At 45.7% G+C, this 23,541-nt stretch overlaps 3 protein-coding genes across 10 annotated transcripts in view; 2 read left to right on the forward strand and 1 right to left on the reverse strand.

Moving 5' to 3' along the window:
* Window positions 1–304: 304 nt before the first annotated feature.
* On the forward strand, window positions 305–5,519 carry slc3a1 (solute carrier family 3 member 1). The gene is made up of 10 exons (XM_029174830.3): window positions 305–1,325; window positions 1,562–1,741; window positions 1,840–1,985; window positions 2,077–2,202; window positions 2,442–2,561; window positions 3,986–4,110; window positions 4,254–4,455; window positions 4,600–4,782; window positions 4,865–4,990; window positions 5,088–5,519. The coding sequence occupies exons 1-10, from the start codon at window positions 926–928 to the stop codon at window positions 5,517–5,519; spliced, it is 2,040 nt and encodes a 679-aa protein (XP_029030663.1). The 5' UTR covers window positions 305–925.
* Window positions 4,815–10,467, reverse strand: prepl (prolyl endopeptidase like). 3 transcript variants are annotated; one of them, XM_029174828.3, is made up of 15 exons: window positions 10,328–10,467; window positions 9,850–9,978; window positions 9,570–9,636; window positions 9,235–9,409; window positions 9,062–9,144; window positions 8,833–8,959; window positions 8,551–8,767; window positions 8,266–8,457; window positions 7,896–8,096; window positions 7,487–7,662; window positions 7,180–7,396; window positions 6,960–7,109; window positions 6,735–6,861; window positions 5,827–5,915; window positions 4,815–5,724 (listed from the first exon to the last, which is right to left on the reverse strand). In XM_029174828.3, exons 1-15 carry the CDS (start codon window positions 10,436–10,438, stop codon window positions 5,644–5,646), a joined length of 2,142 nt encoding a protein of 713 aa, XP_029030661.1. In that variant the 5' UTR covers window positions 10,439–10,467; the 3' UTR covers window positions 4,815–5,643. The 3 variants fall into 3 exon arrangements, with proteins under 3 accessions (XP_029030661.1, XP_055358464.1, XP_029030662.1); XM_055502489.1 differs by lacking the exons at window positions 4,815–5,724; window positions 5,827–5,915 and having other exon boundaries at window positions 6,952–7,109; XM_029174829.3 differs by lacking the exons at window positions 4,815–5,724; window positions 5,827–5,915 and having other exon boundaries at window positions 6,741–6,861; window positions 6,942–7,109.
* The window catches only part of camkmt (calmodulin-lysine N-methyltransferase), a 62,276-nt gene continuing 48,887 nt past the window's right edge, over window positions 10,153–23,541 (forward strand). Inside the window, exons 1-4 of one of the 6 annotated variants that reach the window (XM_029174840.3) lie at window positions 10,153–10,284; window positions 11,113–11,302; window positions 12,135–12,313; window positions 12,882–12,946. In XM_029174840.3, coding sequence (XP_029030673.1) covers window positions 11,144–11,302; window positions 12,135–12,313; window positions 12,882–12,946 — 403 coding nt within the window. In that variant the 5' untranslated portion in view covers window positions 10,153–10,284; window positions 11,113–11,143. Of the gene's footprint in view, window positions 10,285–10,606; window positions 10,747–10,902; window positions 11,303–12,134; window positions 12,314–12,881; window positions 12,947–23,541 lie in introns of those variants that run through there. The other 5 variants (XM_029174843.3, XM_029174842.3, XM_029174841.3 and 2 more) reach the window with 5 other exon arrangements.

Here is a 23,541-nt window from a genome sequence, read left to right on the forward strand (position 1 = left end):
TCAGACGACAATGACAAATACAACTTGTCTTGGTTTTCTCATTTGTGGCAAACTTATTATTCTGGTTGTAGAATGTAATGTAAGACACACATGGGAAGAGACTGAGGGTTAGTGACGCCTAAGTTCCTTTTGATTTCAGTAAAGAGAGTTTTACAAAGCACATTCTCTCCAGCTGGGTTCATGTAACTCTGAGGATTTGTGTCCTTGTGTTTCCACCAAGCGCCTCCACACACACTGTGCTGGAGTTCACTGAGCTAACTCATCTCCCAGGACATCACCTGCATCAAAATGGAAAAACGCATCGTGTCCTGGGACGGGCCCTCACCCTGTGACCCAATGACCTTCCGGTTCACACCCACAATAACACAGAGTTTTTCACATGTACTTGTTTAATAATACGTACAAACATGCTGAACCATTTTCTACATCAGGTCACCCAAGATGAAGCAGAACCTGTACTGGTAGGTCATCCAGTAATTGTTTACATATTACAGTGAACAGTGTCTCAAGCTAAAATTTAGCCTTCTTCAACAGAACACTGATGTCAAGCAGTTCACAAAAAACTTTAACTGTTTAAAGGTACTGATCTTATAAGACAACCTACACAGAACTGGCTTATAAATTTTAAACCCAGACGCCGGTAAAGTTAATTCTTCACCCATCACACTGGCCTTAGGTTCACTGCGGTAACTTATTCTAACCTCCAATCATTCCCATCCAGCTCCAGTTTCCCACATTCCACAGGTGGCACTGCTGAGTGTGTGTGTGTGTGTGTGTGTGTGTGTGTGTGTGTGTGTGTGTGTGAGTGAGTGAGGGAGAGAGAGACTGGCTTTATAGGGTGTGTGACACTCCCGGAGCAATTAGACCCTTTGGATCAGTGTTTCTGAAGAAGCGCTGCACCAGCAGGTCCTTCCAACAGTAAACGATGCGCTTTAAAAAGAGCAGCGGAAGCCTGGAGCTGGGCGAATGCAGCCGGAACCCGGGCTTCCAGGACGCGGAGGGCGACGGCTCGGCGCCGGACGCCGTCAGCGTGGAGCCCGCGGAGAAGCCGCAGGACGGCGCCGAGGCGTACACGCAGATCAAGCCGTACGCCGGCATGCCCAAGGAGGTCCTGCTGCTCCACTCGTCCCGGGCTCGGTACCGGGTGCCGCGCGAGGTCCTGTTCTGGCTGACGGTGGCGTGCACGCTGGCGCTGGTGGCGCTCACCGTCACCGTGATCGCGCTGTCGCCGCGCTGCCTCAGCTGGTGGCAGGCGTCCCCCGTGTACCAGCTGTACCCACGCTCCTTCAAGGACTCGGACGGAGACGGGGTGGGGGACCTCAGAGGTAGGCGAGGGGCGCGTGAGCCGGTCCAGACCAGGGTCAGAAGCCACTTCAAAGGGAATGAAATGGACAGATAGTGATGCCATGGCACTAATACACGTTAGAATGAGCACAGCTAGGAGTGAATACTTTAAGAATCTACTAAAATATTAACAGTGAAACACCTGACTTGCATCCACCTGCTTCGGGTGGAATGAGTGATTACTGCTCCACTATTGACTGGATCCCTTTGCTTTCAGGAATCAAGGAGCAGCTCAATCACTTCCTCTACCTGAACATTAAGTCGGTCTGGATCAGTCCCTTCTATCGCTCCCCCATGAAGGATTTCGGTTACGATGTGGAGGACTTCCGAGACATCGACCCGCTCTTTGGAACCATGCAGGACTTCGAGGAGCTGCTGGCTGAAATGCACAATAAAGGTGCGTCCGCGTGTCCACACTGCAGATGCTTCCTTTGCTGAGCTGTAATTGAGGATGGTCCCGGTGTCTGACTCCCGCTGATCTCATGTTCCCAACAGGCCTGAAGCTAATCATGGATTTCATTCCCAACCACACCAGCGATCGACATCGCTGGTTCAACCTGAGTCGGCTGAGGGATCCTCACTACGAGGACTTCTACGTGTGGACCGACTGCAGTGCAACTGGACCAAAGCCTAATAACTGGGTCGGTAGTTGCTGAGTAGCTCTTGTAAATGGAGGGGGGGGTTGTTGCCTAATTATCATCTTGTCCTGGTTTCCGTCCTTCTTTCTCTCAGGTGAGCGTCTTTGGGAACTCGTCATGGACCTATGATGAAGTTCGGGGACAATGCTACCTGCACCAGTTCCTCAAAGAGCAACCGGACCTGAACTTCAGAAACCCACTTGTTCACCAGGAGATGACCGTAAGAAGCTTCATTCATTGTCGGTCTCATTGACTCAGATTATAAAACAACCAGGTGAGAACAAGGCCCGATAACCACCTGATCACTCATTAACTCAGGCCAGTTAACACGTGAGGGTTTAACTGCTGCTACACAAAGTGCGACAGTGGGCACGACAACCTGTGCACTCGTCTGTGTTGTCTTGTTCCCTGTTAACTCGCTCTACAGATGTTTTTGCATCTCTGGACCGTTCATTTCAGGACGTTATTCGCTTCTGGCTGGAGAAGGGAGTGGACGGCTTCCGCATGGACGCCGTGAAGCACATCCTGGAGGCCGCGCACCTGAGGGATGAGCCACAGGTGGACTCAAGCAAACCACCAGTGAGTGGCGCCGCCTCAGATCTGTCAGGTCTCCCTGATCCCAGACACACGCCTCAGACGTCCTCTCTTTAGAGGCCGTCCGTCAGACGTCCTTGTTTGGGTGCAAACTGCACACGGAGCCTTTGCTGCAGCTGTGTTGTGCCGACTTTATCCGACTGCTCTTGTTTCTCTGAACCAGAGAGATCATAGTTCAGACTAGTTAACAACATGTGCTGTAGAATTCAGTTATGCTCATTTTATTGTATTGACTTGCGTAACATGTCAGAGTCTGGGTTTAAATGATCTGAGCGATAAAAGCGTCCCTGTGGGCAGAGGCAGCGCTGCTGAAGCACTACTTTACAGTGCAGCTAATTTGGTGTAATCAACAGCTAAGTGGGGGAGTTCACACCGTATCTCTGGCTTAAATGTCAAGCCCATCTCGCTTTCTGGGAAACACTGTTCTTAGAATTTAAATAGATCATGAAGTTTAGCTCGCTGGAAAGAACTTTTTGTTCCGAGGAGATTTTTCTTACAAAGGAGATTTATTAAAAACAGGCATATTTCAGTGGATTAACAAGTCACTGAGATTTTACTGACTGATCCGTCTACTAGGAGTCTGCCGAGCGTTACACTCGCTACGGCACAATTCTGTCACAACCAAGTACTAATCTTTAAGCAATACACTGCGCTGAGCAGCACTTTGTAGTAATACTTAAGCCAACACACACAATAATGGGAATTTCAATGCATTTTCATTCTCAACCAGTGTAACAGAATAATTAATGTTTTTTACTGTGATACTAAAACATTCACCACAGCTTGAATGCGATTCATCCAGTCACTATGTGTGTTGTCATTGCTTTCGTGGCTTCACAGACTGACTACGTGCTGCACTGGCGGGTGGTTCACACACGTCGCGCTTCGTCAGCTCAGATCGGTGGTTTTGACTGTGCATGTGACTCACGGTCCCGTGGGTAGTGTGGCTTGTTTCTCCCACACGCTCAAAGCACATCTGCCCGTCTGGGCTTTGGGAGCGTTATGACATAGTTATGAATAGGGCTATTTCAATCCTGCGCTGATTCTCTTTTTGAAACTGTGAACCTAGCGCTTTTTTACCAATCAGTCGTGTTCAGTGTTCAGTTACTTTCAGTAAAGTTTTCTCATTCGTAAAATCATTTTTTTGATGCTGATCGAAAGACCACAGGACCAGGAACATTCCTCGCACACAACAGTCTCCTTGATTACTGAACCTAAAAGCCTGTAATGACTCCACATGTACAGTATCTGGTTTCTGCCTGTGATTGGTCCCTGTGCTGTGGCCTCGTAGGGATAAATCTACACCCATGCTCCTCCGACTCCCAGTGGGCAGATAAAAACCCTACCAAGTCCTAAAACTCGATGGTGGCTACATTGGCACATATCTTTTTGTATCCCTAACATTGCAGGAGTCTGTGACTACAGAGTGGGACCTGTTCCATGACTACACCTACAGTCAGGTGGGCTTACACGACCTGCTGAGGGACTGGAGGGCAGAGCTGGACGCCTACAGCCGCGAACCGGGCCGATACAGGTAGAGGAGCCATGCTGTAGGTGTGGTAATGCTGTTAATACAACACAGAGTGAAGTACCGGTACAGTATTGTACCAACCTGGCTACATTTATGCATTATCAGACTCATATACTATATACTTACTGTAACGTGCTCCATTCTAGGTTCATGGTGACAGAGTCCTACGATTACCAGGAAATAGAGAAGACCATGTTGTACTACGGCACGCGGCTGGTTAAAGAAAGCGACTTCCCCTTCAACTTTTACCTGCTGGACATTCCTCAAAACACCAGTGGCTCATGGGTTCAACATCTGGTCCACCTCTGGATGTCCAACATGCCCAAAGGAAAATGGCCGAACTGGGTGGTGAGTCATTAAAGTGAGATTCTGATTTCCGCAGATCACCAACACAAGGCCTTAATGGCGCTTTACGCTGGTTCTCCTACTTCCCATTCGTCTCACCCACCTCTTCGCCTCGTCCTTCACTTCTACAATTGCCACTTCCATCAGATTGGGAACCACGACAAACCTCGAATCGCCTCCAGCGTTGGTCCGCTCTACACCCGTGTGCTCAACATGTTGCTGCTGACCCTCCCAGGGACGCCCACCACCTACTACGGCGAGGAGATCGGCATGGAGAACATTAACGTCACACAGAGCGAGATACAGGACCCTGCTGGCAAATACAACGCGGTGAGTATGAGGCCAGATACCAAACGACATCATCACTTTAACATACAAGACATTTATTGAGGAGAATGTCCTTTGACTGCAGAGTGCCAGTCGAGACCCTCAACGGTCTCCAATGCAGTGGAGCAGTGACATGAACGCAGGCTTTAACAACCAAACTAACATCACCTGGTTGCCTTTACATCCAGACTACGCAAGTGTCAATGTGGAGGTACGTTACTGTTCCTGCTCATCTGTGAACCGACAGCTTGTCTGAAGCTCGGGTTCTTCTCCTACGTCCCGATTCCCTCACCATCGTTTCTCTCCAGGCGCAGAAAAAAGAGGAAGGTTCTGTTTTGGCCCAGTACCGCTTCCTGAACACGCTGCGTCAGTCAGAGCTGGCCCTTCACCGCGGGTGGTTCTGCTACATCCACACTGACGCCAGAGTCTTCTCGTACCTCAGGGAGCTGGATGGGCTCAATGCAGCTTTCCTCATGGTCCTGAACTTCGGGAAAGAGTCTGCCGTCACAGACCTTTCGTCTGTTCGGGAATTGCCAGATCAGATGACGGTGCTGATGAGCACAAGCCAAGTCAGTAATGGCAAGGTTGTGCAAAAGTCTCGCATCCCGACGGAAGCAGGGGAAGGTTTGGTGATTCAGTACTACACCAGCACTCGGTTTAACCCCAACCACCCCAAACAGTGTTACATCTCTGAGAAGGCGTGTTATTTGGGAGTCATGGACATTCTCTATAAATGCTAATATAAAGGTATTCTAATAAACAAAACCAAAGCAACTACATCCTTTTGGAGGTTGTCTTCTTTTGCACTGGTAAAACTGAAATCAGAACAGTGCTTCGGTTTTTGTTGGTTGACTCCTGATGACCTTAATTCCGCCTCCTCCTGCGTCGAGCCTGTGGAGGTTCCAGGACCAGCTCTGTGTGTAGAAATGCCAGGTTGAGGGCCTCCTGGGTCGAGGAGAGAAAGCGCAGGAGAAACGAGTCAGTCTGGACCCGTCCACTCAAATGGCGAGTGCTCTTCATACGAGGAGAGAGGTAGGTTTGCTTTACCTCTTCCAGCATCAGCTCAAAGTCGCCGGGTCCAAAGTGATTAGCTCCAGGCTGGACGTTCAGAACTATGTTTGGGGGTTTTTCACATTCTGTAACAAACAGGAACAAACAGTGAAAGAATGTGTCTACGCTCCCTCCGCTCTGCTCCTCCGCTCTGTCTTTACCATCAGTTGACTCCTTCTTGCTCCCATCTGATATCACCCCCTCACCCCCATATTATCCCCCCGCCTGTCCCTGTGGCATGGGCTGTTTCACAAGTGCGGTCTTGACCTTGGCAGCTCCCAGCCTGTGGTGTCTAATCTCTGGCTCTGATACACTATCTCTTTACCATACTAATGGGCCTGCGCACCAGCCCGCACGTGTTATGCCATCAGCACTTTATCAAAGACTCTGGAGAACAGACAGAGACAGATTAGGGAGACATATACACACACACAGACAGACACTTAAGCTGCCTGATGTATGTGTGTATGAACAACAGAAATGTGTGAACGGGGAAGATAATGTGTGCATTTAAAAAAAGGCCAACGGAAGCAGTGTGCGCGAGTGAGGGGTGTAAAGTGGAGTTCCACCAATGTGCTGGAGACAGATTATAAGTGAGAGGGAGAAGGAGCCTGTCCAAGGGGATGCGAGAGCAATTAGCTGACACACACACACACACACACACACACACACACACACACACACACACACTGCAAGGTGACCTGTGCTATACTGTGGCTACGAACTTCTGTGGCTTTAAGCACTTTCCCCAGACATGCTCTCTGACACTGCTCCCTAAACTTCCCTAATCAACCCGCTGATGACGCACAAATAACAAGTGAGGAATCTATGCTGGAATCCACCAACAGAGTTACAACAACAGGCATGTTGTTGTAGCATATGTGACAGAGTATGCGTGCATCCACCTGGATTTGGGTTCATGCTGAAGTGTGTATGAACAGCTTTCCGTAGCGCTTCAGTGTATCGGAGAACTCCTGCCAGAGGCACCCGGGCGTCGCTCCTGTAGGCCGTCAGCAGCATTGATGGGTAGTTCTGTCACACGTGGACGCAAACATTCATAAGTATCTGACTGAATAAAAGGCATCATTGGTGCATGTGGTTCCTGTTATCACCTGACTTCACCTTCATACCTGAGGAGTAATGTTGTGGAGAGGACAATAGGAGGTGATGCTGAGTTTGTGCTCTGGGTTCCTCACAGGGTCCCCCCATTCCTCACAGTCCTCCAAAGTTAAAGGAAGACTGGGATCCTGCATTGTTCCCAGCACATCTAAGAAGGGAGCCTTAACATGGAAAAGAGTGCTGACTCCCAACCCTTCCTATAAACACACACTTCTCCAGTGATTGTGTCACCTTCAGTGTGACAGCTCGCATCATGTGCGGGTGCCTGTTGCACAGTGCTCCCGCTGGTACAGCTCCAGCACTACAGGCAGTAAGGGCAGTGAGCGAAGGGGAGGAGACTCCTAAAGAGAACATGTGCTGGAGACAGGCTTGTAGGTCCTCCACTCCTTTGGACTTTCCCTCTGCTCGCGCTTGTCTTTGCCAGGACAGACCGCGCTCCCCTCCGCCTCTGACCAGTGCGAAAGCAAGAACACAGGATGTGCATCTCTCAAAATCAAATAAGCGGCTGAGGCGGTGAAGATGGAGCAGGGATCCTTACCTGACGTGGCAGTAAGCCAGAGCCCAGCCCTGCTCCAACAGCAGCCGTTTCTCCGGGCAGAACTCCATGCTGAGGTCTCGGCCGTAGGCGCCGTAAACATGGACCAACAATGGGGAACCTCTCAAAGCCTCCACAGGCGCCGCATGAAGGAGTGTCACTGGCACCAAGGTCCCGTCCTCCAGAGGACCAGCAGAGAGATTAGTTTGGAGCAGGTTTAGATCTTACTACATGGCTCAATTAAAATTAATAAGATGAAAAAACAGCACAGTGCACTCTTTAAATTTCTTGTGATGCTCTTTCTGTTAGCTGTACATCTCTAGGCATTCTAGTACCCTGATACACAATACTGCTCTACTAGCTGAGACTGTGTCAGTGTGTCCACGTGTCTCATGTATCAAATGCCTCTCACTTGGCTGCGAGCCTCCAAGCGTGTGGTGCTATAATTCCTGTGGTTCTCATCTTGAGTGGCTGGTGAAAGAAGCCTGTCTTCAGGGTAGAGACAGTAGGACACAGGTGGGTGGACCGGAGACGAGATCCGGAACTGGAACCCGCCGCGTTGCTCTGCCACAGCTGGTTTCTGGGTTTCGATGGCACAGGCCCAATTAGGGAGCTTTGAAAACAAGGACAGTAATTAAAATATTGAGGATGAAATGCATAAAATAAAAAAGATAATAATAAAACAAAATAGGACGTTTACATGCATGCAAGAGTGAGTGAAGTGAGCGATACAAGAAAAGGAAGCAGAATTCAAGCAGAGTCTTCCCACCTAACACACTGACCTGCAGAGTGTGCGCTTCTTTGGGCCGGGCCAGTGGAACCGTGATCAGGACGAGTTCACCGCCTGGTGTTTTTGCAACCAGCACACAGTGATCTCCAACCACGTCCATGTCTTTGACTGCAGTGCCTTGGCCAGGGGAAAACAGTGAGACCCAGGAGACCATGCCTGGCTCGGAGAGAGGGGCACGCACAACCTGGTGAGCACACAGAAGGACCAATCTCTTCAGATGAGATTTCAATAAAACGGTAAACAGGACAGTTGTTTCATAACAGCAGCTACACGCTACCTGATACTCTCGCCCAGCGCCTGTATTGGCCAGTATGATCAGCCACCCTCTCCAGTGCTCCACATGGTACAGGAGGTCTGGCTGGCGTGGCTGAACCAAGAAAGGCTCCAAATGGGTTGTTGCTGTATCAATTAACAGCACCTCAGAGCTGGTCCTGCTGCTGCAGTTAATGCTCAGTATCTGTTGGTCTCTGGAAAGGGCGACCTCCACAAACACACTGGGGAGATTCAAGGCTTAGTGAACGGGCAGAGGCAGCTCAGATGCCACATTACTTCCACTTACTCAGGCAGCGTTTCCTCATACACGCAACTCATCCTGCTTCCACTGGGGGTCAGGTCCAGGCGAAACACTTTACTGCAGCGTAAACTCTCCATAGTTGTGTAAAACAGGACTTCATCTGTGGCCCACTCTTTACCCAACAGCAAACAGACGGACATAAAAATAGCTTTTTATTTTTGCAGTTCCACTTTTTATCTTTTTAGTGACTTAATGGAAACTAAGTAAAACATACCAAAGCTGAAGACTTGGTCCAATGTGTATATGATGGGAACCAAAGAAGGGATATTTCTTTTTTCAAGTCTCACAACCACACACCTGAAATATCAAAACACAATCATGCACCATTTAATCATTTTAACCGTCTGCCAACTTAATGTGTGTTCATGTCTTATTTGCTGGATTTACCTTAGCTCTTCTCCATCACTGCTTTTAATCGTAGCAGCGAGATGCTTATCTAGTGGGGACAAGCGTATTCTCTGAATGGTCCACTCAGCTCTTTGTTTCCTCTCTTGATTCTGAAGTTCTGCCTTCTCATCCTCTTGAGAGACTTGCTCTAGATTAAACACCTGCTCTGGCTCACCTACAAATGAGCAAATAAACGGAATCATTCACAAATAGTGGAAACTTCTCTTAATAATGTATAACTTTAAAAGTTGCAGGAGTAGTCGTGGTGGATATATTAAAACACATTGACATTGTGATCTTTTCTGTTGTTAGAAAGTTCTAAAATGAATGCTTACTGTGTCTCTTGCCCACTCTGTAGATGACATTGCCTTCAAAGAAATATAAATGTTCATGTCCATAGACCTGTGATGAGATAATCAATGAAATTTAAAGTTCATGATGGCTTTCACATGCCTTAATTTACAATTGATTTAAACAGAGGACAATAAGAGATGGGTTATGGTAAAGGTATGTGATGGGTAATATAAAACATGTTTTTATCCTAATGGGTCATTTTATATGGGTTCTTTTATGATTGATCCACTACTTGAACCCAAAGTAAAAAGTCAGCCTTACCACAGAGCGATGGGACGTGTTGGAAAACCTCTGGTATGTTGCTCTCAGTCTCCTTCTGAAATACCTCTGTAAGTCTTTGTACCTTTCAAGTCCAGGGCTGAGATAATCATGTGATGGGTTTGAAGCATTCTGAAATAAAATGTGATAAATGAACAGACTTAACTAATGTATATGCTACAACGACTCAGCAGAGCAGCTTTTGTTTGTGTTTATGGCCTTATAGGTCTCATTTTTCTTTTACATAGAAATACTTAGATTTCTAGACATGATGCAGGTTTTCCTGTCACTGCACTGATCGCCTTCCAGAGGGGATCAGTTTCACCCTCGTGCCTCTTCCTGCTACAAGACTAGTTTTGTCAGTGTGGCGATAAGACGCCGAAATAATGGATGACTTGGCGTTAGCGAGGAAGTCAGTAATCTTACACCGAGTCTAAGGTGAGTAAAGACCGAGCCTGTGCAGTTAACTCAACACCCTCACCGAGGAGTCAAAACGCAGCGCGGACACGCGGAGCCACCTTATCCGCCGGCAAGGCCGTAACAGAGACGGCGTAAACACACGAGTACACAGCACAGCGGCGGCAGCAGCCATTACGCAGGTTCACCCCACTCAGATGACAGTAAACGGCTTTGTTTATGTGCTTGTAAGCAGCTGTCACGCCTCCGCCGCGTCGGTCAGCTCCACGGCCGCAAACGCGCGTTATTAACGTTCTTCTTCAACATGATCCAGTTCTTGAAGATCGTAACTGTGTAATTCAACCGTTAGTTAACGGCAACGTTGACAGCGCTGAGCCAAATCCACGCACGTGTATGTTTTTCCTAAACAAAGCCCGCTGTTGATGACGTAGGCAGCAATGCCAGCCTAAAATAATCAACTTCGGATTTATTCAACTGCCATCAGTAAGTATGATTGCACGAGTAAGGGTTAGGCAGAGACAATGTGTTATGCAGTCGTGGGTTTTGACGTCAAAACGAAGGACTAGCTGGAGTTAGATTGGAATTATAGTAAAAAATAGATTTTGACACAACACCTCTGATTTACAGTTTTGGATATCGACAATGGTTCTTTCGCTAATCTATTAAAATGTCTGTAGTGCTAAAAGTGTACGGAAGTAGCATGCATCCATTGTGGGTGTAACAGGTGATGACAGTCGAGCAAAATCTGCGCTCGTTTTTGCGTAGGTGTTATAGAAAAGCCTTATTTTTGTATTTACACGCCGTTGCTGATAACTGTGACAGCTCCACATCGTGTACATTGGTTTACAGATTTATTTCCGACCATAACTTCCAAGGTAAAATGGAGAGGGGGACCGGTAATGCAAAAAAGAGCGAGCCGGCTTCGCCTTCGGGCACAAACGTTAACGAAGACACCTGCGTGGATAATTCCTGCTCCTCCGGGGATGGGAACTGTTGTACCACTGATGTCGCTCGAGCCAGGTGGACTCTGCTCAGACAGGTACAGTTAGCAGGCACACGCCATTATGTCTTGAGACACAATTACAGCAGCTGATATTAATAAACGTGGCGCAGCAAAGCACTGATTTAGCTAAATGCGTTTTCTTTTCATGTAAATGCTAGTTCTCCATTAAAACAATGACTCTCTTTCTGTTTCCATAAATTTGTGACATGTGTAATCGCCCTATAATCACTGTTCGAGTGAAAACACGTATGCGTTAGAAATGCTAGTACTTTTAACTCCAATCTCATGTACTTTAAAGTAAAGCTTATTAAGTATGGCAATGAGTGTGAAGCTATGCTAGTACCTGACTGATAACCCCACAGTTCACCAGGCTCCTACAATGAGTAAGATGTGCTTTAGACATGTACAGTAATTTGCTTTTCTCTGCCTTTTCAACCCTGGCTCAATTTTACAGATTTACTTATTCATATCTTATTAATTATGTCTGATTTTGAAAAATAAATAATCCTCTAAACATATTTATAATATTCTACCTAGACTAGAGCAATATATATTGGTTGGGATTTATTGCTGTCCTTTGACCACAGAACCTGACTAGTTCTGGTACTTGAAACAAGATCAGTAACTTGAAAAGTGGGCTTTTCCCCTTTTTTTCTTTGGACGATAAACTGTACACATGGTATGATGCAGGACGAGCTCCTGGCTAAATTGTAAATGATCCTCCATGATCCACACAAAGCAGGTTCAAATCAACAGAACAACATGGCAATGATTTTGAATTGTGCTGACTTGTTGTACTGCAGTCAGTGTTTTTGAATATGCAACAAGTTATGTAATTATTTGTAACTCGCTGTATTTGCGCTCACAGGTGCTGCGTCAAAAGCAGGTGGACAGTCCAGAGATCAAACAGGTCTCTGTCCGCAGGTTCGCCTCATTTGACCTTTTCAGCAGGATAAAACATGTGACTGATGACCCTGACGATACCTCAGCTGACCAGTGGGTGGAGTATAGGAGTGTTTGCTGTCCCGAGCACAGTGCCTTACTCAGGTATACACACACGAATGGACACACACAAGACTAGCTCAATCCTGACACAGTTAAAGCATGCGGATAGTGAACAACCAGTGTCTTCTCATGATACCACAAAGTATTGTAGTAGCCATTGCTGAACAAGTTCATACACTGACTACGGTAGCAATTTAATCAATACATGTTCTATGAATCTTGTGTCATGTGAATGTAACCTTTAATTCTCACAAATAGTTTAGGACTTGGAGGCTAGAAGGACAGACGCTCAAATAGATTTAAACTTGAAACTAAATATACTAATTTGCATATAAATTATAGTTTGTTTGTTTTTTTATCTTGACACCAACAAATTAGCCAATGTTTTAGAATTTGGCCAAACATTTCTATGCAACTCAGTCATGACAGCTGGGATTAGTAAATGCATTACAAACACAAGTCTCTGCTTGTTCTTTATAAGATTAGTTTGGAGCACGTTCACAGGATAGGTTTGAAAAAGTAATTATCATTGGGGTTTTTGTTTCACTGTATGAATAAAAAGCATGACATGGCTTTTCAGACAGCTGTCTTATTTTTGTGTGTCTCTCAGGGATAACCTGGGGCCCCTAAAAGTTAATGAAGTGCTGAAAAGTTTTGACAATACCGGTAATGTCTGTAAGTACACGTTTTCCTACTTATTCGTTATAATTTCAAATCTGTCTGTTCATGCATGTGTCTTTACAGTGGCAAACTTTTGTTTAGCTCTGATGTGTGGTTTCTATAGCATCTACTGTGTCTATCTATCATTTACATAGTCCTCCAAGCTGCCACCAGACGTCCTTTAGAAGGACTGTGGGTTGCATTCTTATAGCTTCCATAGATCGTGATGGGAGCTTTGCTTGAATTATAAGGACCTCGTTTCTGGCCCTCCACATTGACTCACTGAGTTTACCTCTGGTTTATGTCAGCCTCTGTTCTGTGTCATTACTATTCATCAATCAAGGCATACAGGTCTGCTAATTAGACATGCATGACTGATGTTTAAATTACTATCAGTCATATCAGGTCAGTCACACATAATGCAGTCTTTTGTGATTAATTTACAAATGATTAAAGTTGGTTACAAGTAATTTACCACTGATATGTTTTATGCATTGGTGATATAGAAGTATGTGTGTAAATATACACCTACACCCTAATGTAATAAAATTCAGCAGCATTAACACAAAGTTCATTTAAGATATAGCATGAGTGTATTTAGTTGTGATCTGTTTTGTTTAATTATGGATCAGTCTGTGTGCATGTTCATCTTTACATGCATGTGATTGGTTTTGACAAAGTCTCCACAGGAGGCAGGGTCAGGGGTGAAGGCCATGGCTAGGGGCTACTTATCTGCACAGTGGGATCAGACTATAGAAGTCAGTGGCAGCCCTCATTCCAACCTGCTAGAACGGATAATCTCTTTTCTCCCAAAGGAAACAATGGGATCAATACTAATAACTGTAGAAAGGGAGAACGGGGAGGCCACAAGGTTTTTTTTTTTCTACATAGTGCCTCTCTAACATACTTTGATACTTTACATGGTCCATCCTTCCTCCAAGCCTCTTATTTCCTGTACAAAGTAAATAACGAGGTCCATCCTCATTTCTTTTACCTTAGTCCAGACGGCTCCAGACTGTTAATAGCGTTCCCCATTTATCCCTCCTTCTCTGTCCTGCTCTTTCTGCCTTCCACCCCTCCATCCCAGCTGGAATTATGCTTGGCCAGATGGGTAACTGAGTTCCTGACTTGGCTGGTGGATTAGCACAGCCGGAGATGAGAGCATACAAGAGAGGAAAGGGGAAGAGGGGGAGAAGGGGAAATGGTGGGTGGGCATGCCAAAGGTGGTGTGTGTGTGTGTGTGTGTGTGTGTGTGTGTGTGTGTGTGTGTGTGTGTGTGTGTGTGTGTGTGTGTGTGTGTGTGTGTGTGTGTGTGTGTGTGTGTGTGTGTGTGTGTGTGTGTGTGTGTGTGTGTGTGTGTGTGTGTGTGTGTGTGTGTGTGTAAGGAGTGGAGAAGCACTAGTAGTAAGGGGACCTCATTCCTCAGACAATGAGACAGCCATCTCCCTCCTGTTCTCCATCCCATGTTTGGGACTAGTAATGCGTGAGATCAATTAGGACTGGTTGAGAGGAGGCTCTGAAAGGCCCAGAGGTGACCCTGTCAGAGCTCTGGGGTATATTTTCAGGGGTGAGAGTGGGAGAGAAATCCGTCTAAATACACACACGCACACATGCACATTTATATTGCAACTATTGAAGACAAACGTTCATACACATATTGTTCGAAAAAGCTAAACAGTCTCGCTAATAAACACATTTACACTTCGGCGGCCATCACACCCTTTTCACCTTCCCTGCTATCTTGATAATCCCTCACCCCTGAGGTGTGGACAAGCCTAAATCCCAGGGGTCCTTGTCCTCCTGAATAACAGGCTAAAAAGCCTGGCCGGATTAGCCCACCGCCTCCAAAATGTGTGGACTCAGCTTAAAATTGCTACCCCCTCTCAGCAGGACCCTTTCTCTCAGCTATTGTGTTTGTCCCACCACTGTGCGCATATGTGAACAATATGCTGTTTCTTAAGGTGACGATAAGCTGGAGTCAATGGTTTCAATTGAAGAACAGAGGAGCGGACACAGAGTCTGAATGAAGATGCTTTACAAAAGTGGAGTGTGTATCTTGCAGAGGTAGTTTTACTGTGTAGCTTCAGCAAATGGTATGAGATGTGTTCCCATACTGAATCATTCACTTTAAAAATTTGGATTGTATTTATTTATTCTTGTTTTTCATTACTCAGGTAACTTTGATATGATCAATGCCACTTAGGTGTCCAGATAAACCTCGCCCCCTCTTCATCCAGAAGTCATTTATTTGCCGTTGCATATGTAGCTCATTATTGGTTTTCAATGAGTGATTAAGCCCTTGTCAGACCTGTCTTGATCACATTGAACTATTTGAACTCTGAACCTCTGACCTTCCTGCTTCTTCAGCAGGAACAAACAATGGAGGTTTGTATGAGACCTTTTGTGTAACAGTTGCGTGGAGTTTCAAGGACGCTTGTTTCTTACTAATGATCAGGATTGTAGGACACAATTCAGACCAATGGGTTGGGGTGACTGTGAACGCATCACAGGGCGTGTGTGTTTGTACTAGGTTTCAGCTGATACTTGGGTTTTTATTAGGGTGACTTGTTGACTGTGTAGTTACTTGTTGGCTTCACCTTACAGGCAGAAAGTATTAATTAAAGTTCCTGACAAGTTTAAGTGTTTGGATTTTCCACTGGAAGATTTAGACTGTGCTGAGCCAGGTGTGTGAGTGTGTGTGTGTGTGTAGGTGTAAAATCAAGCCAAGCTTCCTAATGAAGCCTAATAGAGTTTTCTGCACTACAGCTGTCATGTCTGAATGGCTACTAGCCTCTGCCTCTGTCATTCCTATTATCTCCCACAGACTTCACCTATCACCCCTGCTGGTAAATACTATAAGCCTAGGATGTCTGGGTGTTGGGAGGGAGGGCAGTGGGAAAAGGGAGCGGTTAGTTGATCATCTCTATGTGGCTAGCTCCTATTTTTTTATGCTTTGTGACAAGGGAGGATGCTCAGAGAGAAGGTAAAATCTTTATCTAAATTAGATGCATAAATATCTTCTCAGATAAAAAAATCAATATAATAATTGTGCACCAGTCTTGTGTTTTTGTTCCAGGACTAGACAGGTGTGTGTGTTTTCAGTATCCAGTGGATCTGTGTGTGTGTTTAATGTGTTTCACTAGTCTCTAAGTGTTCTCACTGTGTGTGTGCGTGTGTGCGTGTGTGTGTGTGTGTGTGTGTGTGTGTGTGTTGTAATAGGTGCCCCCCGTAGTCTCCCCTTGTGCCAAGCCTTTAGCAGAGCCCTGTTTGCATAATTATGCTAATTCATTGTGCCATAGTGCTAATTAGACCTTGTTAGACAATAGTGCTAGACTGGGAGCTGGCAGGCACACACACACACACACACACACACACACACACACACACACACACACACACACACACACACACACACACACACACACACACACACACACACACAGACTGTTGTGTCAATGACAAGGTTTGTGGTCCCCCCCTGTGCTGTTTATAACATGCTCTCTATAGAAATGGTTCTCTGCTGTTGTGCTGTGGACTGAGCTCAGGTGTCTCAATTTGTGATTTATATTTAAGCTAATGGAAGGAAAATCAGTACAAAACAAGAACACTACCCATGGTCCTTCAGACACTTATGAAGTGGCTCCATTCTCTTGTTCTTATTGTCATTTATTTCTCTGACCTTTTTGTTAATTGCTCCTTTTTCACCAATTTACTTTTTTTTTAAACTGTAGTATGTTATCGTTATACATTCTGACTACACACCCACTCTTTCATTGATTTGATTTGATAGTACAGTATATGCAGAAAAACTGATTGTTCTATGAAAGTTACATGTCCTCACATACATTGTAATAACATATAGTAACAGTGTAGAAGATGTATGAAATCAACTGTAACATGAATATTTAATAGCCATCTGTATTTTTTCCTACTTTTATAAATTTCTTACAGTTGTATAAAAATTACAGATTGAAAACGGTTGAAAACTGTTGATCATGAGCATAAGCAACGTTTTTCACAGTAATTGTTTCTAAGCCTATAATTTAACCTGTTAGTCAGTCACACATTAGATGTATGTGACTTTTAAGTGTGTGTGTGTGTGTGTGTGTGTGTGTGTGTGTGTGTGTGTGTGTGTGTGTGTGTGTGTGTGTGTGTGTGTGTGTGTGTGTGTGTGTGTGTGTGTGTGTGTGTGTGTGTGTGTGTGTGTGTGTGCGTGTGTGCGTGTGTGTGTGTGTGTGTCGTTAGGATTGGGGGTTTGACTTAGTGTAAGCAAGACTGTGAGTGGCTTTAGGGCACATTCAAGGAGTTGCTGGTTGACTTAATTGAAAGTAATTGATTTTCGCTTCTGCAGCCTTGTCTCCTCCATCCACTCACCAAAGTAAACAACAAACCGGGACTTGCCTGAAGTCTTGTTGGGTGTTGGCGGCTCCTTGACACTTGAAGTAAACAGTGCACTACTTGTGTCTACTTTGTCTCTGTGGGGACGCAGACATATACTATTAATCAAACCTCAGCCCTGACTTTTGCAGGAATCGCAGAACCTTCCGTCCCATTAAAGGCCTTAAAATTCATGAGGAGTTCACACTGGCATTCTCTGCAATAAACCTCCATTATGACTTTGAACACAATAGGGATTGAAGGTGAGCCATTGGGTGTAGGTTTGCTCAGGGAGTCCTCTCTATTATAGCCAGTGGTTGATTATGTGAATTTTGTGCATGACTGAGAGTTTGTGTATGCGTGTGTGTGCGTCTGTCCAGATGCGTGTGCACGTGTGCACTATTACCAGTAAGCGGCAGGGATTAAGTTCAGGAAATGAGTAGAGCGTTAAAGGGTGCTTCCCTGCCCAGTGCTCCTGCTTTGTCACCACTGCTAATACTCAGCTAATTACAAGGACATACTTTAACTGCAAGCTCAGCCCGTAACCCTCATGTCTCTCTCCTCCCTTCCCTCCCTTTCTTAGGTTACCCCCTCACCCTAGAATTACGGGATGAAATGAAAGAGAGAAAGAAAAAGGAAAGAGTAATAACAGGTCGCTCCCCTCCCTAAAAGCTCGCCCTCCCCCTGGACGGATACAATTATTGGATTTTTCTCCATTTAAGTCACCCAACCCCTATGTGCCCCTCCTGGCAGTGTCCCTATGGCGCCTAAGCCGAGCCTACACCAGCCCCTCCAGCAGAGCAACCCACAGGCTCGCACACAAAGAGAGTCAAGAAGGAGATCTTTAATATCATATGATTCGTGATATCACCCAAATAAAACGTGCTGTTGGTGCAAGAGCTTTAATTCATGCAAAGTACTTTTTATGTTTTAAGATATACAAGAGCTGAGTAGCTTTAAAAGCGGAGCTTTCTGGACAAAGAAGTGCTCCAACTGTGTTAATTTCCATATAGCACAAGCAGCTGAGTTTCTTTTAGTTCCTGTTCCAGCTCTTGTGGTAATTATTTTCACTTAATAAAATCCAGCTTTTTATACTGAATTGAGTTAAACATTTCAGTCCGTGCACATTAATAAGGTTTCATTATGAGGTTTATAATAGCAGTGAAAGTGTATTCCCTGTTAATTACTGTTAGTCCAGTGATTATTTTGAATTCAGGGTGCTTCTAGTAGCAACATGAGTATATCTTAGACATTCTCATGCACCCTAGTAGTAATCTGCATTCAAAAGCACTTTGACTAACGCTGAGTCGTAGGAATTACTCTTTCAGTGCTAATATAGCTTTAAATGAGTCCTTATTAATGTGCACTGTACTTAACAGATACACATTTCTATAATGGTGCCGTTGTCCTGAGTCTTAAATCTATATCCTAGATTATCGTCACTTTTCACGATAAGCGTATGCTTCCATTAGAAGGCTTGGTGATTAGTGCAGGGCAGTTAATTTGCAACTCCTCGCTGTGCGAGTGCTGGTTTGTGTGTGTGCGAGTGCTGGTTTGTGTGTGTGCGAGTGCTGGTTTGTGTGTGTGCGAGTGCTGGTTTGTGTGTGTGCGAGTGCTGGTTTGTGTGTGTGCGAGTGCTGGTTTGTGCGTGCACGCTCGTACGCGAATGTCCCTGATGACGTTCAGAAACAAACAGATGATTAATGTGATTAGCGTCTCGGTAAGCCAGTCAAACATCTACGCTAAATGGCCACAAGGCCTCATGGGAAAAGGATTTGACGGCCTCTCAGCTGAATTTTTGGATGTTTTAGCTTCCCATTATATGAAAGGAAAATCAGTAAGAAGGACACCATTTTTCCACATTAAGTTGCTAGGAGGCAACTATTTTCTTAATTTTCCTGGTTGTTGTGTTTTCCTTTCTTTTTAAACTTTTCGAGAGTTGAGGAGCCTTTTTAAGCGCGTCCACCTGCAGGGACGTGGTTGCAGCTTTGTTCATAGGCTAATAATTACCACTAAATCATTATTCGCTTCCAGCCCATGGGGATCTCAGGACCACGGCGTAGGAAGCGCAGCCATGGAAGTGAAGCAGCTGCTTGTCAGCCGTCAACTTATCAACACGTCTTTGTAGAACTTCCTAATGTGTTTGCTATTTAGATGAAAAGCCATTAACTTGCTTAGTGACTCACTTTACAGCTTTAGTGCACAGACTGCTACACTCACTAGTTCACTCTATCAGTCATTCTGTCTGGGGACTGTAAATAGCCCCACAGGGTCCTTTAACTGTCAGACGGCTGCGGTGACGCTGAAGGAGGTGTTGACGCTAATGGATGTGCTAAATGCTAATGCGAGCTAACGTAGGACTCTGATGGGAACTTAACTGATTTTCAAGTGTCCCTCAGAGAGTCTGCTCCCATCACTAACTAGCTGTAGCATCCCTCCAGAGCTGCAGGCTGAGGGACCACAGCTGTTTTCTATCAGCCTCTGCTGGCTTGTTCTCTATGAGCTTTAGGTTTAGGTCATTATTGTGTAAAGGTTTGCTTTTTGTTGTTTTTGTTGGATAGAACTAAAAGAATTAAAGAAGGAAACATTTTTTCTTTATTTATGTATGAATGTATTATAGAGTCAAAGGCACTGTGTTGCATGTCGGGGCGCTTTGTGCAGTAGCAGCTAGCATTGTGTAGCGATCTCCCCTTTCATCTAGAGATTTCTACTTGGAGAAATCAGCGCTAATCCCTCACCCGACTGCAGCCTGTGTACTTGCAATAAGTGCCTGTAAATGCAATGATTGCAATGCTTTTCCTGCAAACAGATCCCTCAAGTGTGAATCACGTCAGCCAGTGGTTTCCAAGTGAACCTGCTTGACCTAAAGCCATGTGGTCTAAGGCTCTAAGAGAATGTGAGGAGCGAACCTGACAGACTGGTGTTAAACCAGTTTGGTACAGTAGATGGAGCCCCCTCCAGACTGGGAACGCTTTGTTGTAACTCTGCACATTCTTTCTTTACTCACACATACTGTATGTGTGTATGTGCTTGTGTGTGTGTGTGGGGGGGGGGGGGTCCTGACGGCTTCCCTCCCTGACTCACCGGTTTCACTGCGTCCTCTCAGGTGCAACACCTGGCGAGTGGTCACTCTTCCCATTACCGCCGCCGTAATGGTGCAACCACAGCCATAACGTGCCATAACGCGTGCACACCCTCCCGCACACAAGCGAATGCGTCCTGGAGGAGGAATACAGTTGGAGCTTTTATGCTGCTTTCCCAAGTGGCTGTTTTCGAGCGCAGCCACAATGGAGGGCCTAATGTGGATTTGTTTAGAGAGCTGGTTAATTGGAGTGGGATGCTCCAATTGCACCTCTTTCATGATGCGCGTGTGAGTGTGCAAATGTGAGTGTCACCTGGCCTTTGTTTGGACTGTGTGTGGGAAAACATTTACACAAACACTATGAGCTACTAACACACACACACACACACACACACACACACACACACGGGGGGGGTGTGTGAAGTGTGTAAGTACAGTGCAGCAAGCAGAGAGAAGCAAACAGAGGCAGGAAACATGAAAAGCATAATAGGCACCACGTCCATACATTATGTTAGCGCACAACTTGGGTTTTGTACTTGTGGTCAGATGCATTTGTACAGAGCGTCCCCATTTCTTTTTGCCAGTGTTGTTGCCCAGTTGGGGGTGCTCTAAGTCTTTGTATGCCTCTGAAAGTGTGTGTGTGTGTGTGTGTGTGTGTGTGTGTGTGTGTGTGTGTGTGTGTGTGTGTGTGTGTGTGTGTGTGTGTGTGTTTGTGTGTGTGTGTGTGTGTGTGTGTGTACACTAGGATCAATGACGATTTGTAACATCAGTTTGGCATCTGTGTTGTCATATCACGGTTTCAGGTACTCTAAATCTGGACATGTATTTTCAGTACACAAAGAGAAGAAATGTTCAAACCCAGCTTCTATCAAAACACTTAAAAATGAAATGAGACAAGAGGGAAAAACAGTCTTTGATGTCTAAGACCTTATGAGTTTGAATAACCCATCAGTTTGTGTGTTTCTGAATGTCGCTCACTCACGTTCTTGCCCTGTCCACGTCTCTGGTCTCCAGATCCACCTGCGGTGACACGCGTGCACGGGCACCTCTGTGTGAGTGCAAACACATGGCGTGCCCTAAGTGGGCCACAGGCCCTGCACTAATCAATGATCGCCATTTAAGCCCATTCTCATCCACCAAACACACACCACATTGTTTCGCTGATCAATTGGAACTAAGTGTCATGCGTTTTTGCTCGTGTGCTGAAGGACGCGGCCAAAGCCAGGACGCTCTGTCTCCATTTCTCTGTGCACTTCGGTGCTTAGTTTTCACAAGTTGGCTTTATGAGTCCAGAGAGCGATCGCTTTTGTTAGTGTGAGCCGATGTGTCGGCCTTTCTCTCGGCTTGTGTGTGTGTATTCACATGCATGCAGATGTTTGCAGGGCCGGGCTAAATGGATGTGTATTATTAGTAACTATTCTGAGCGTGGTCTCTGTGCGTCTCAAGCAAGGCAATCAGATCACTTAGGAGGCTGCTTGGTCGTTGGTCTATGGCCTAAAGCTTCCTGTCTCTCCTTATATGTCTCTCTCTATCCTTTTAATACTCCTTTCCTACACAGACAAAACCCCAGCAGCCATGGCCATCACCCCTTATCTTCTTCCTCCTCACCCTGCCTCTGCCTGTACCACCCCTGCCTCCTGTCCCTTACCTCCATGGGGGAAAGGACAAGGTCATGAAGATAAACATAGAAAAGTGAAAGTGGGAGAGGGAGAGAGGGGGGCAGAGCGAGCTGAAATGAACCATCTCATTTGGACATTAGCCCCCGGGCAGCTGTGGTGAGAGTCTAGCTTGCCTAGCGGATAATGCCCAATTGTGTATAAGGCATTATTTAGCTTCAGTTAGCCGACTGCTTTGACAAGCTATTACTGGAAAGAATGAGGAGCAGGGTAATGCAAGAGTGTGTGTGTGTGTGTGTGTGTGTGTGTGTGTGTGTGTGTGTGTGTGTGTGTGTGTGTGTGTGTGTGTGTGTGTGTGTGTGTGTGTGTGTGTGTGTGTGTGTGTGTGTGTGTGTGTGTGTGTGTGTGTGTGTGTGTGTGTGTGTGTGTGACAGGTGGGTAACTGGGTAACTGCAGCGTGGGCTCAGTCGCACAGACATTGCTTTACTTACACATCACTGGTGCACAGAATAGTGTGCATCATACACAAATACTCTGTAAAGCATTAGCGCGTGTGTGCGTTTCTTGACAGCGTGCTTTGTGGGCAGTTTCCATCCATGCGTACTGAGTGATGGGCCTCACGGAGACACAGCTCTTTGTGCTGCGTATGAACCCTGCACACTTGAGTAGGCTGCTTAGTGAAAGGTCATTTAAGTTTGATAGTGAAACCATCAAATCTGTTCCCAGTGATCCTCTGAGCTGCAGCTGAGACTCACAAATACATACTTACAGCACAGATGTTTACGGTTGTGTGAACATTTAACCTGATCTGTAAATTGTCTCTGTCAGTACGGTCGGTACATCTGTAGATGAGGTGCTGCTCTTATTGTTTTGGCCTCTTTGGCTCATATTCCTTTATTAACAGACACAAACATGTCCATTACACTGTTTAGTTTAACCGTGGACTCTCACCTGGTCTATTAGGCTGTTATAAAAGTATTGCTGTGCAGTACAGTATGTCTGATCCACAGCGTTTACAGGAAGCTGTGTGTGCACAATAAAATGCTTTATTACTCTAGTTGACTTGTAGACATGATACAAACTTTAGATTCATTTACTGTTTTTGAGAGAGAGAGAGAGAAAGAGAAAGAGAGAGAGGAGAATGTCTAATAGATACATATCATTACACTGTTATATGTGTAATCTATTGTGCTGCCATTGAACAGCAGCAGCAGGGTTTGGCAGTAGGCCATGTGTGTACACACACACACACACACACACACACACACACACACACACACACACACACACACACACACACACACACACACACACACACACACTGCCTCCAATGGGGCAGTAATACAGGGTGTGAGTGTATTAGCCGCTACAGTCCTAGTGTTAAGTGCTGGCCTGGTGTGTGTGAGATCGATGACAGCCGGGCGGCCCCTCAGTTACACACACACACACACACACACACACACACACACACACACACACACACACACACACGCGCACACACACACACACACACACACACACACACACACACACAC

The sequence above is a fragment of the Betta splendens genome, chromosome 15 (genome assembly GCF_900634795.4).
Source record: "Betta splendens chromosome 15, fBetSpl5.4, whole genome shotgun sequence".
NCBI lineage: Eukaryota > Metazoa > Chordata > Actinopteri > Anabantiformes > Osphronemidae > Betta > Betta splendens.